At 33.4% G+C, this 13991-nt stretch overlaps 1 protein-coding gene across 1 annotated transcript; it reads left to right on the top strand.

The window, feature by feature from the left end:
- The first annotated feature begins 10187 nt into the window (after nt 1-10187).
- LOC146526871 (uncharacterized) lies at nt 10188-13627 on the top strand. Its single transcript, XM_085206467.1, has 8 exons — nt 10188-10323; nt 10424-10522; nt 10624-10761; nt 10887-11045; nt 11734-11975; nt 12290-12425; nt 12851-12973; nt 13534-13627. Coding segments are annotated over exons 1-8 (900 nt in total). The 5' UTR covers nt 10188-10321; the 3' UTR covers nt 13535-13627.
- The last annotated feature ends 364 nt before the right edge of the window (nt 13628-13991 follow it).

The following is a 13991-nucleotide window of genomic DNA, read 5'->3' as shown; positions in this document are numbered from 1 at the left end:
TTATATCGTAGGGATAGTTTGTACTGTTTATGACTACAAAAAAAACCTTGCTGCAAAGACGGTAACTTACCGTCTCTGAATGGAAGGCTAAAATTTCGTCGCTACAGAAATTACATAGCTATCTTTATACGCAGTATTGTATAGACACAGTGTAAAATGATCTTATTTAATTATATTCTATATAGGATTGAATTAAATAAAACAATGGGCTAACGTCAGTTGAAATTTTACATATTTTTGGAAATATAAAATACCTACAGTCCGCGAGGTCTAAGCTGACCTTTGTATTTGTGAGAACCAGCTACACCTCTTGTACTGATAGAAATCTCACATATATCATTCTTAATATTTTAAATATTTCATCTCCTCGAGTGGGAATCGAATCCACAACCTGGTGCATTTACAGTCGCAAGCTTCCGTCTTTGCGCCACGTGTGGCCTTATAACTAACTAATATAAATAATATATTATTAATAGTTCATTAATACATTTTTTTCGTATTTGATTCACAAGAATGACGATAAAAACAATGAACACAGCTAACTATTCCTATTTATATAAAATACAAATAGTACATCAGCAAAGGTACGCTCCATTTACAGACTACAATCCGCCGTACCATTGTTTTCTATTGCACTGTAACATTTACTTAAGTTTAACAAGAAAAAATTAAATGAAAACATTAATATAAAAAAATATTCAATTTAGTTTAATGTATCGGTTGGTCAGCCCATACATACTGACGATATGAAGAGATTGGCGGGAAGCGGATGGGTCCGAAAAGCTGAAGATCGAGTGTGGTGGCGAGAATTGGGGAAGGCCTATGTCCAACAGTGGACAAAAGATGGCTGTTGATGATGATGATGATGATGATCGGTTGGTAGGACAGCTGCTTGCGATGATGGGTTTGGACTTCTATCAAAATATGTTTCTTTAACAGTCGTTTTTTTTATTCGTCGGCGCAGGGTACAAGGGTTGTTGGTTCGATTTCAACTTGGAAGAATAAATTATTAGTTTATTATATTAACTAGCGACCCCCTTGCGGCTTCGCCCGCTTTTTCTACTGGATTATTCATATAATGAATGTTTGCAAAGCACTTAAGATAATGTGAAAATTAATTAAACCCTAATGCAACCCGCATTTTCGTAGTTTCAATAAGGATTTTCCAATTGTTTTACACAGAAAGGATTTTTTAGTAGGTACCGTAATTTTAAATCTGTGCTACTAATCTTTTCAAGTACTTATTAAAATATATTTAAATGTCTATTTTTATATAAGTTAAATGACTATTTTTAAACGGAAGAAATTATAAACAAAAACCTACCTACTAATAACTAATACAAAAAATATGAAACCAAATATATCGCGCTGAAATAATAAATTTAACTGAAATTATCCAATATGTGAAACGCATCTAAATCTTCTTTGGTATAGAGGCAGGCGGGTTTTTTTCGAGCTTGTGGTTAATGCTGTTAAAACAGCGACACCGGTTGGGTAGGCACTACGTGGCTGCCTGTGAGGAAAATTAAATAGAATGCATCGGCCGGGAATCGAACCCGGGCTGCCCGCGTGGCAGGCAAGCATTCTACCACTGAACCACCGATGATTGCTCATGACGCGCTTGTGCAAAACGTCGCGAGGCGCGTTTCGCAGCAAGGATGTTTTAGTATTTTAACAACTTCTAAAGTACTTATTAAAATGAAAAAACAGTAAAATGTCTTTCATCTACATTAAATGGCCAACGTAACTAACATACTTATTTATATGCTGAGAGTAAGGGATAAGTAAAACTTGAGTCGGTACAGCTGATGAGTCAACGGCGTGATGTGTCAACAATTAAATGCGTTTTTCTCTAAAACTAATCGCAATTTCGAAATATTGTAAAAAGCAAATTTTATCTTCGTTTAACGTAGAAAATTAATAAAGTATTTTAAAGGATAAGGATTAATACCATTATGGAAAAATATCCCTCACAATAAAAAATATAATGAAATTACAATTTTTAGACAGAAATATGATCACTACACGTTATCCTTAAAAGATAAAAATATGCTCCCGCGGACTTTTTTGTAGATCTTATTAAAAGAAACAATACTCCAGTACATTTTTTTCATGTAGTACTTACCATTAAAGCAGCGCATGCGCGAAAGTGTCTCAACGGTAGGACTTAATACACATTTATCGTATTTATGTTAATTTACATAAGAATGTACAAATAAAAAACTATATATAAACCTTCTACGAAAAATACTCGACCTAATGGTGAAAACCGCATTAAAATCCGTCGGGTGGTTTAGAAGAAGAGTTAGAAACAACAGACAGACACGAAAAGCGACTTTGTTTTATAAGATATAGGATGAGCAAGCAAGTTAGTGAACTTCTTGCTTGTACTGGATTTGTACGATAAGTTTAAAGTTGAAAAAAGACAAGTCAAGACAAGTTAAAGAAAAACAAGATCCACTTCACTCTACAAATAATCTACTTAAAACAATTGCATATTGCGTTATGCATGCAATATGTATTTATGAAGTCCAGTATACTATATTGTTGTTTGCTTCAATATTGATATACATATATTTAATCTATACTAATATAATAAAGCGGAAGAGTTTGTTTGTTTGTTTGTTTGTTTGTTTGTTTGTTTGTTTGAACGCTAAGATCTCTGGATCTACTGGATCGATTTACTTTGTTTTTGTTTTGTATGAAAGCTGCATTCTTCAGAAGTGCTATAGGCTATATAATATTACATAACACATATATACTAATAAATTAAAATACTCTCTAATTTGACATGCAATTTATTCTGCCATGTTAATAACAACCGTCGTCGCTACGCGACCGCGTTCGTTACTGCGTCATTTTGATATTCATCCTTATGAAAATAAATATAATAGTCACTTTTAACATTTCATCTAGATTGAAATTATATTTCTATAGAAATTATATTCTTATATTTCAAGCAGGCGTAGCCGCGTCCGGGTCCGCTAGTGTTATATACAAGCTATATAGAATGGTACAGCATTCCATTTCCAAAGTACTAAGGCTCTAGCTAAATCCCTTCATTTTCAATACAATTGTTCGAATTTACTGCGGCATTTCTATCAATATAGAAGGATACTAAATGTCTGTAACAGATTGGTTAAATAGCTATTGCTTATACAGGGTGGTTTGCAACTGCCCATAAGTTCATTGCGGCCGCATTTCACGTGACATGGGGTATTACGTAACTAATAAACTATTTGGAACTATTGAACCACATGTACGTATGCTGTTTAATAAAATATGACAATTATTACCTGTTTCGTGTCGAGGCCGGTTGTGGGTTCGATTCCCACTCGAGAAAATGAAATATTTAATATTTTCATTTCGATCTAGTGTTGAGTTTCCCCACTCAACACGCAACGACTTCGGAATTCGACGGAAAGTGGAAAACGGAAGTATCTTAGTGGAAACGGAGTGTGTTAGCACTGGGTTTCCAGGTTCCCTGTGCCTACCCTGCTATGTGTGAAATACAGTGTGAGGCTAAAAAATAACTGCACTTTCTTTGAACAAGACAAATATTTAACCTAACAGGTATAGAATCTGCAACTATTGAGTGGCATAAGTTCTACTTTACAACTGGAGTATAATTATTAAAAAAATAATAATACAAGTAAAACAAAAAATCATCATCATCATAATCTTCATCAGCCTGTCCTCGTCCACTGCAAAAAAAACAAAAAAAAATAGCAATAATAAATACCCATTTTGCAATTTAAGCAGTTCAATTTTGTTTTGTAACAACACGATGATTGCTCCTAGGAAACTAAATTGAATGAAGTCTTTGCATTGCAAATATGAAAAGCACTAAGATATTTTAACTATTGCAAACTTTCGCGACAGAGGAATTTACTACGGCCGAAGGTAGAATAATATTATTAACTCAGTATTTCTATGATTCTTGGGAATGAACAAGAAATTTCTTGAAAAATACCTAGTACTTCTGTAGACTTCCGTATCTTACTGTTTGCTTTTAGGGTATTTTATATTATTTATGTATCTTCATTTAGCAGAATGGTAGAATTGCTTATTTTAACTAGATCAATTTTAGTATGAGGTCTCGTACACGTGAAAGGTTGTGGGTTCGATTCCCAGTCGAGGAAATTAAATATTGAATAATTTCATTTCTTCAGTCTCGTGTTGAGGCAAAGCGTAGTGTTTGTTGTCTTCCACCTCAACAAGCAATGTCTTTAGAATTTGGCGGAATGTGGACAGCAGAATGTTTTAACACTATGCTACCTATCCTACTACATGCGGGATACAGCATGTAGTAGGCACTAAACATATTTACATTTTTTTATAACATAAAATTTAATAATCATTGTTAAGTTCAAATTATATTATTTTATTTATATGCTATGCTTGTCTAAAATGCCCGACATGAATGCTCGCACACTGAATGCTCGCAGCCTACTAAATTTTCTCATATGACTGACTTCAGATTTCATGCATGACGGGTACCTACATAAATTTGTAAACGTTTTCATAATATAAAATGGAATTCATAATATGCCACGTGTATATTCATTGGAAATAAATTATTTCAATATTAAAATTTGATATTAATCTAAAATTTGTAATTATTGTGTAAAGTGTAAATATTAAAGAGACCATAGCGACGCAATAGGACATCGTTTTGACGACTGTGGGATCCCCATTGTTCCCAGTGTCCACCACTAGTATCCCGTGTTAAGTTAATCAACGTACAGAGTAGAGAGAGTCTCACTAGGTTATTTTTAATCAATATAATAAAGGTATCAATACACAAACGAGTGGGTGTAAACGCGACGGTTGTGGGTTCGATTCTCTCTTGGGGGAATGAATTATTGATTATTAATATTTTCGCTCTTGCACCATAGAAGAGCGCGGTGTTGATTTCTGCCACTCAACACGCATTGCCTTAAAAATTTGACGGAAAATGAGATAAATGATTAATATTAGATTCCTCCAGCCTTCCTTGCTATATACGGGATGCGACATGAAGCTGAAAAAGTAAACATTAGGATTATAGAATAAGCAGTTTCACTATAAATGGAACATTCCATTTATTTAGGCTATCCCTTAAGTAAAAGACAAATTTTGAAATTAATTTTGTATTTTCTGTTCGATATTTAGGTAAGAACTCTGAATTCGTAACGGAGCTCCTATTACAACACATTCCATAGCCTCCCATACTAACACAATTTACATGCATATTGGATGCTGTTCCGCCGATGCCTTTATCCAGGGATGGAAATTAGAATTCATCCTCTACCATGAAAGCTTTGTCCGTGCCGTTCGTGAGAATCGGTGAATCGGCAACAAAAAGATAAACACGCCGACGGACAGAGCCGTTCGTTTTAATGTAACTTTTATATAATTTCTATTATGTACTATGTCCTTAAGTCTTAAGATTTAGCTACGCCATTAATCAATATATCTATAAAAAAGTTTATTTTTGGTTCAAAATGACAAATATATTTAAAATATTATTTGCTCATCCAAATGTTATGTTTTTTCACGTTAAATATAATATGAAATACCTACTGTATTTAACCAGTGGAACGTAAAATGAGCAGTTCAATTACTAACATTCCGTCGATTGGTGGTGAATAGATGATATTTATGATTGGAAATGTAATCTACACGTAGTTTTGAGTACCTAATTCATTTCAGTAGTGTGGTTTTCAAATGAAATTAAACACTTGCTTTGTGCATATATTTGTGTTTTACTAAATTATCGTAATATTAACATTATTTTCGTGACATTCAATATTTTTCATGAAACGTATTGTCAATACACCTATCCCTCGATTTACACGGTAGATACGTTCCTGAGAAAACCGTGTAAATCGAAAATTAAAAATTTTCAAGTCAAAACCGTGTAAATTGAAAAGCTTGCACAAAATGCATAATTTTGATATTTAACAGTTGTGATTCTTTTCAATATTTTTAGGTGTACACAGAAATAAAAATCACTCGAAGTTATTTGTGCCAATTCCATGTTTGAAGCAGAAATATTTACATTATGAGAGATGGTAATAAAATCGGTTATTAACAATTGCTTCCAATTTTTTGTAAGATCTTTGTAAACTTCTTCATATTGAGCCAAGCATCGATTTATGACATGACATTTGGTAGAGTGCGATAAAAACAAAAAAAAAACTTATTTGGAAAACCGTGTAAAAGCGAAAACGTGTAAAAAAAGAACCGTGTAAATCGGGGGACATGGCGTACTAAACTTCTTCCGCTCGCGCTGTTTTTATCTATATTTGTCTATTTAAACTAAAATGCACAAAGTAAGAAAAAGCCATTTTTTAAATATGTAATAGCTTAAGTTAAAAAAATAATAATAATCCATGTGTTACTTGATTTTGTAACATATTGTTTTGAGGCTGTCGTGGCCCAGCGGCACTGTAACGCAATGGTTGTGGGTTTAAACCCCACTCAAGGAAGTGAAATATTTATTTACGATTACATTTCTTCGCTTTGGCGTCGAGGCAAATCGCGGCGTTGAGTTCTGCCACTCAACACGCAATACCTCTTGAAAAATTTCCTCCTAAAATTCGGCAGAAAGTGGGGAACGGAGTGTCTCAATTCTAGGTTCCCTCTGCCTATCCTACTGTGTGCGGCATACAGCGTGAAGCTGATATTATCTGAATGACCAAATTCTCATCTTTTTACTGCATAGTAAATTTTCTTTTCCATTTTAAATAAATACTATTTATGAGATTGCTATATTACACTAACAACTTTTGACTATTCCAAGCACGACATTGCAACAATAATATAAAATAATGCTCCACTCAAATTTTATTACAGTAGTCGACGTTTGCCAGCTATCAAAGTAGAATTCAAAAAGTAGAAAAACAAATCGGTGATTGCCAGTATTATAGTATGTTTCGTATTACATGTATTTTTAGGTTAAGAAATGTATTTAAAATTAAAATAACGTACAGCTCTCAATAAATATTAATCATCATCATCGACAGCCATCGATTGTCCACTGTTGGACCCTTTCCCAGTTCTCGCCACCACACTCAATCTTCAGGCCTTCGGACTCATCCGCTTCCCGCCAACCTCTTCAGGTCGTGGTCCATCTAGCAGGAGGTCGCCCCACTGGACGTTTCGTACGAGGTCTCCACTCTAAAATACATCTGCCCCAGCGGCCGTCAGCTCTATGACAAATATGCCCCGCCCATTGCCACTTCAGCCTACCAATTCTTTGAGCTATTACTAATGATAATTAATAAAATAAATAACATTGATATGTTTAGTTAAAAATAAGGTGTATTCGCTACCAGAGCGAGGAAAATATTAAAATATTATATATTTCATTAAACTTATATAAAGCTGTATTTGGTTCTAAATTCATACGTTTAGTAACGTATAAATTTGGAACCTTAAAGCATCAGATACAATTTCCTCCTTTATCTCGAGCTGAGCGTCTGTATAGGTACATCTATTTGGTCACTGCTGTTACAATGGAATTGCTATTTGAGTGATGCAATTTATATGTTAAATAGAAATTTATTCCAATTGTGGCGCAGGGGCCCAAACGTGCGGCTGTAAACGTGTCAGGTTGAGGGTTCAAATTCCACGAAATGAAATACAATGAAATAAACGAAATGAAATATTCAATAATTTCAGTTCGTTCACTCGCTCTGGTAACAAGGCAAAGCGCAGCGCGGTTGAGTTCCGCCAGTCAACACGATTTTTTCCAGAATTCGGCGAAAAGTGGGGAATGGGTAGTCTTAACTAGGTTATCTCTGCCTACCTTGCTATCTGCGGTATACAGCGTGAACAGTTGATCGTTTATACCATTTATAGAAATAAATATTTGTTTCCAAATCTTACCACTAAAGAATTACATCTAGCAGTGTATTGTTTTTACAAAAGCATGAGGTTGAGGATAATGGACGAGGCGAAAGTGGTATACAGAGATTGTGGCGTTTAGCGCTGCGTTCTCTCTGGATATCACGGTGGGGATGAAGAGTAAAGGTAAAAAAATATTTTTATTTAGAAGTAAATTTTATTTTATTTCATTTAAATAATATACTAACGTAATAGGTATTCGTTGAATGTTCTGTAATATGGTGCATAGCTAAACTAGTAGAAATTAGATCTTCCTACATACTCGTAGTACGCAATCCTATACAAGATATGAGATCTTCATATAGAAATGCGTATCACAATAAACTAGGCTACAAGCTTACTATGTCTCTATAACAATATCAGTATCTACAGCTACTTGGAAAAAAATAAGACAATTTTTCCTCAAAGGAAAATAAGTGTTAGTCGTGGAAGACATCAACGTTCATCAGCTAATGACATCTGACAAAGATGAGACTCGTTCATAATAACCGCATTTTACATTTTAAGTTTTCCAACAAAAACAATGTGCCGCTTAAATTCTTTTTCATAGTAGAGTTTTCTAAAAAAGAATTTGTAATGAATTCTGAAAACTGAGGCTTACTTTTGTTAGATTTGTTCTTTGCTTTGTAATATTTTATTTAGAAGTACAGGCGGAGACATTCTTTTGTTTTTATTTTAAATCTACTTTATAAAAGGAGGAGGTTATCAATTCGACTATTTTTTTTACGTTTGTTACCTCGGAAATTTCGACTGGGTGAACCGATTTAAAGATGATTCTCTTTTTATTTGAAAGCTGGTGCTTCCCATGTGGTGAATTCGATGTCAAGCTAATACTCAACTGTAGAGATTAGAATTTTATATACAAACATCGGTGGCGATTTATTATTTTTTTTTCATACAAACTGTCAACCCCTTTTTTTTGTTATCGCTGGAAATGCATATACACGGATCGCTCATACGGAAGGCCAGTGCCTCAATGTGAGCGGTACTATGGGACTCACCGAAATGAATGGACTTTCAAAATGAAAATATTAAATAATGTATTCTCCTCAAGTGCGAATCAAACTCACTACGGTCACGTGTGCAGTCACGCTGCGTCACTGCACCTCGACTCGCGATCGTCTAGGTTTTTAAGAGTACAATATATACAAAAAATGCGAGTTTGCATATAAAAAATGCAGAAATACGTGTCGAAATAGAACACCTTTGGATTTTTTATCGTTTAAAAAGTACCTTGATCAAATAAAAATAACTAAATGAGACATAGTTACGTAATTAATTATGTATACTAGGCTATAAGTACATACGGAGAAGTCAGTTGTAAGTTAAGTTTATGTCAGCAAACTTATAAATTCCACTTACATCTGTTTCAAATTTTATAAAAATTGGTGGCCATTTAAAGATTTTTCCATACTAACTGTGAACCCCTTATTGGCACCCTTAGGGGGTAAATTTTAAAAACCGTGAAACAATTTACAATATTATAAAAATCGGTGCCGATTTAATTTTTTTTCCATACAAACTTTCAACCCCTATTTCACCCCTTTAGGGTTAAAATTTTTCAAAATCTGTCCAAAATTCATGTTCCTACGCACAGCGGTTACGGCTGTGCGTGCGTCTTACCTCAGTCAGCGAGGACAAGTCCTTTTATATATATATATAGATAGAAGATACTAGTGGATCCGAACGCGGCTACGCCGGCTTGAACTATACGAATATTTATTAAATATTTTTGTATGAAATTATTTTCAGTTTTCAATACAGAGATGCGTTAAGCAAGCTCATATTGGGTGACGTTTTCTAACAACAAACTTTGCAAATCGTTGTTTGGCAACGGTTGCATAGCGACGGTTGTTACTGACATGTCAGAATAAATTGCATGTCAAATTAATAAATATTTTAATATATTGGTATATATCGAAAATATTACAAATATGAGAAAAAAAGTATCCTATGTTCATCCCGAGACCCTCAAGTATCTTTATATGAGTATTTTATCACAATTAAATTAGCGGCTTAGACAAACAGACAGACAGACAGATAGATTAAATTAAACAGACAGACAGAGTTACTTTCAAATTTATAATATAGGTATGGATATAAATTAGTTATATTAACTTTAAAATATATGATCACAAACATTTTTTTTAAATTAATGAAATATTTTTAAAATAGTTATTTATTTTTTTGTATCTTATTTTTTGGAATCTTATCGAATTATATTATTTATATATTATATACCACATACCATACGTTTTATTAAATATACATTAAATAATATAATGGTCAAGCATCAGGCAACACTAATAACCTGACGCTACAAAATAGTGCAAGCCTATTGTTATCTGTGTTTGTTACTGAAGTGCGGTATTTTGGTTTAGTGCTGAATTTTGTTTTTATTATCATAAGATTCTGTTTGAAATAAATCATGTATGTTTTCAGATAAATTGTGTTATTATATAATTTAATAAATATTAGAGATTAATTAATTATCCTGTAAACTAAAAATACTTTTTGATGACTAACACAGGGCACGAACCTCTGTCGTTTCGGAAAAAAATAAGAAAAAACCAAAGGATAAAAAGAAGAAAGGAGATTCTGGATCTAGTAGTAGTGATAGCAGTGATAGGTTCGTGATATGAATTTATTTTTATATGAATATTAAATGTATAGGTTATAAAGCGATTTCATCACAGCACATTTTTATCATTAATACATTTGATTCTTTAGTTCTTCAGAAAGCAGCTCTTCAAGATCGTCGTCGGCATCATCATCTAGCAGTTCGGGAAGTTCGCCACGGTCGTCGTCGAGTTCCTGTTCATCCAGCAGTAGCGGTAGTAATAATGATCGGTCCAGGCCAAAAAAGAAGTAAGATTAGACTTACTTACTGCATTGCAAACTATTTATTTATAGATAACTCAAAATGTAAAAATATAACATAATACAAATGCTTATTATATTTCATTTTATTCTGTATTTTGTATATTTTATAGGATTTCACCTCATATTAAAAGTCCAGTAAAAGACCAAAAGAAGCTTGACAGGGAGAAAATTAGAGATACTTCACCATTAAGAGATAAACAGAAATTAGCAATTGTAAAAGCAGCTCCATCAAGTAATGATAAAGTTAAGAACAAGGATAAACATGAAAAGTATAGTGGTTTTGATATTAATCTTCTAACTTTTGATTGTGTGATATTTTCTAAAGTAACTGTATGTTGGCAGAATATCATTTATAAAAAAACGACTTAGCTTTTATCACTTTCCTGAATAATAAACTATTCTGATTATTGTTTAGTACTCATAAAAATAATAGAATAATTTACTCTCAGTTTTCACTATCATTTAAAGACTTTTTTTTCTCTTAAGTTTCTTTGTACTAGAAATACTTATTTTCGATTGGCAATCCAGCATAAACTGGTAGAAAAAAAGCACTCATGTTTAATGTGGATTCTATTTAATAAGTGCTTTATGTCCCTATGTCACAACTGGCCTATGTATGCACATATTTAAGTACATATTCAATATAATTGGTTGTAGTTGTAGTGTGATAATTATGAATCCATATAACTGAAGGCTGTATCATCAAGTTGATAAAATGAAGAAAATGCTAATATGAATAGAGAGAGAGTATAAAATTTTATATTGAAAAAAATTAAATCAGGGATCTATGTTGTTATTCTTTTTGGGATATCTGGGAGAAAATTCTAAGATTTTTATGACTAAATTGACAAAAAAGCTTTTAATCTCTTGAAACCACATTGTGCAATAATGTATGAGACAACACAAGTAAACACAGTAATTGTCGTGTAACTCAATAACCATAATATTGTCTATTAGAACGCCCAGCCGCAAAAAACGTGAGAGGTCGCTACCACCGCGCCCCACACGCATCCATATTGGGCGACTGACACTCAATGTAACAAGAGATCACATACAAGAGATTTTCTCCACATATGGAGTGGTGAAGGCAGTGGAGTTCCCCATGGACCGGCTGCACCCACACAATGGACGGGGATATGCATATGTGGAGTATACCAACGCAGATGAAGCTGAAAATGCTATGAAGCATATGGCTGGTGGTATGCTATATAAGTTATTGCTAGGTCCAAATCTTTAGTAAGACATTAAATTACGAGAATTAATGTATTAAAGTGGCCAAACTATGAATATCGTTTTTCTTCATTTAGTCATGATAAAATAGACCTATTGTCTTATTACCAAGAATGGGTATTCACATTGACCCTTGCAAGTGTAGCCACTCACTTTACTGTGTTAAAAATTTACACAATATTTGTCGCGATGATAGGTATTAATATTTCCCATTGCATGGCCCTAGGTAAGCATTTTTTCGTCACTGTAGTAATTAGTTATATCTTTATTTGAATGCGTACAGGAGAAGTGGACGGTCAGGAGATAACGGCGGCGCCGGTATTGGTGCCGTCGCGACCGCGTCGGCCCTCGCCGCGCCCGCCGCCGCGACACCCGCCGCCCAGGCGGCACTCGCCGCCCAGGCGACACTCGCCACCACGGTTACTCATTTATATATAAGCATATTGTTTATTTGTAATCAAGTTATTTGGTATAGGTAAAAGAACAATTATGTAAACACCAAGTTCTTTCTGCTTATCTGAAATACAATTACTTACAATTATTATATCCTACACTTAAATTTGTGCATAATCATTCAATAGCAGGTTAGGCAAAGAATTAATGTAAAAAATATTGTTAAGAGACTCTGCTCCTGACATTCCCTATGATTAGAAGACATTAGACTTTTTCAAAAGCTTCTTCATTGTTAGTAGATTGAGATGGGAAAGTTAATAAAACTTAAAGCATTAATTCTAGTGTAAATAAGTCAATAAGTCAATTGTGTTAATAATTTATTTACTTTAAAAATTAAGCAGTCCTAATATAATTAAACTTATCGGGCTATTCATAACTGGCAATGCTGCAGGTACCGTCGTCGCAGCCCGCCCCGGCGCCGCTCTCCGCCGCGGCGCAGGCGGTCGCGCTCGCGCTTCCCCCGCGCGCCACCGCGCCGCCGCCGCTCCAGGTCCTCATCCTCTTCCTCCCGGTGGTAATATATTCAAATGTATTTGTTTTGTTGTGAAATCTATATATTTTAATTAACACAATTTGGAAATGCTTACTAGTCACATAACACCCACTCAATCAGTCTAATGAAAAATATACGTTTTTTTATTGCATAATTTTTTAAGTAAATGGTAAAAGATATGTATTTTTCAATTCACACGATATATTCTTATTTTTATTTATATGCGCTTCTTAAACAAAATTAAAACATAATAAACACATATACAATACACAACACATTCCAGAGACTTCGAATAGGTGAGTATTATTACTCATTTATACTTACTTATAGTAGAGGGTCAGGACTGGTAAGTATGACTCCTTTATAGTAAAATATAGAATGTGACTTTATAAATAATTAATTATTTCTTGTTGTAAAAGCTTGCAAAATGGAAACTGACCAGAGCGAGCGATCAGAGATATAATTTACATACATTTGACAGCAGTGCAGTGTTTCTGTATCTAGGATTTTATTTTGTAACATTTAATGGACTTTTGTTAATGAACATAGAAAATGATTTTATTTTTTTATTTGCTTTACAGATCCAATGTTCCTGATACCCGTGTCAAGTGAACATATGTCTTAATACTTTGTATGTAATTATAGGTAAAAATATAAGACTGATTACACTGAGTAGTTACACTGTTTTATTTGAACAAAAAATATTTATAATATTCTAAATTATTTATCTTCATTATTCCTCAAATTGTTGTTTATTTCTTTTTTGCAGTATGTTAAATAATCTGTTGCTAAAACTTCGCCATTATATAAATGATTAGATTCTACCTGTGGTAAATCCTTGAGAGATCTGGAAAAAAATATTCAAAATTTATTATAGTTCAATGCAATGGAATGATATTTAAAAGTGACTGTCAAATATTATGAGGTTTTATTTGTGCAACATATTATACATAATAACATATTATAATTATTTTAAAAAAACAAAAAATCTAGTCACATCTCCTATAATATTCAAGTATTTAGACAATTATATTTTAAG

This window comes from Heliconius melpomene, chromosome 21 (assembly GCF_056956725.1).
Source record: "Heliconius melpomene rosina isolate 202511_hmr_F chromosome 21, ASM5695672v1, whole genome shotgun sequence".
NCBI classification, from domain to species: domain Eukaryota; kingdom Metazoa; phylum Arthropoda; class Insecta; order Lepidoptera; family Nymphalidae; genus Heliconius; species Heliconius melpomene.
Note: the sequence above shows the minus strand (reverse complement) of the source record. Positions and strands in the feature narration are given on the sequence as shown.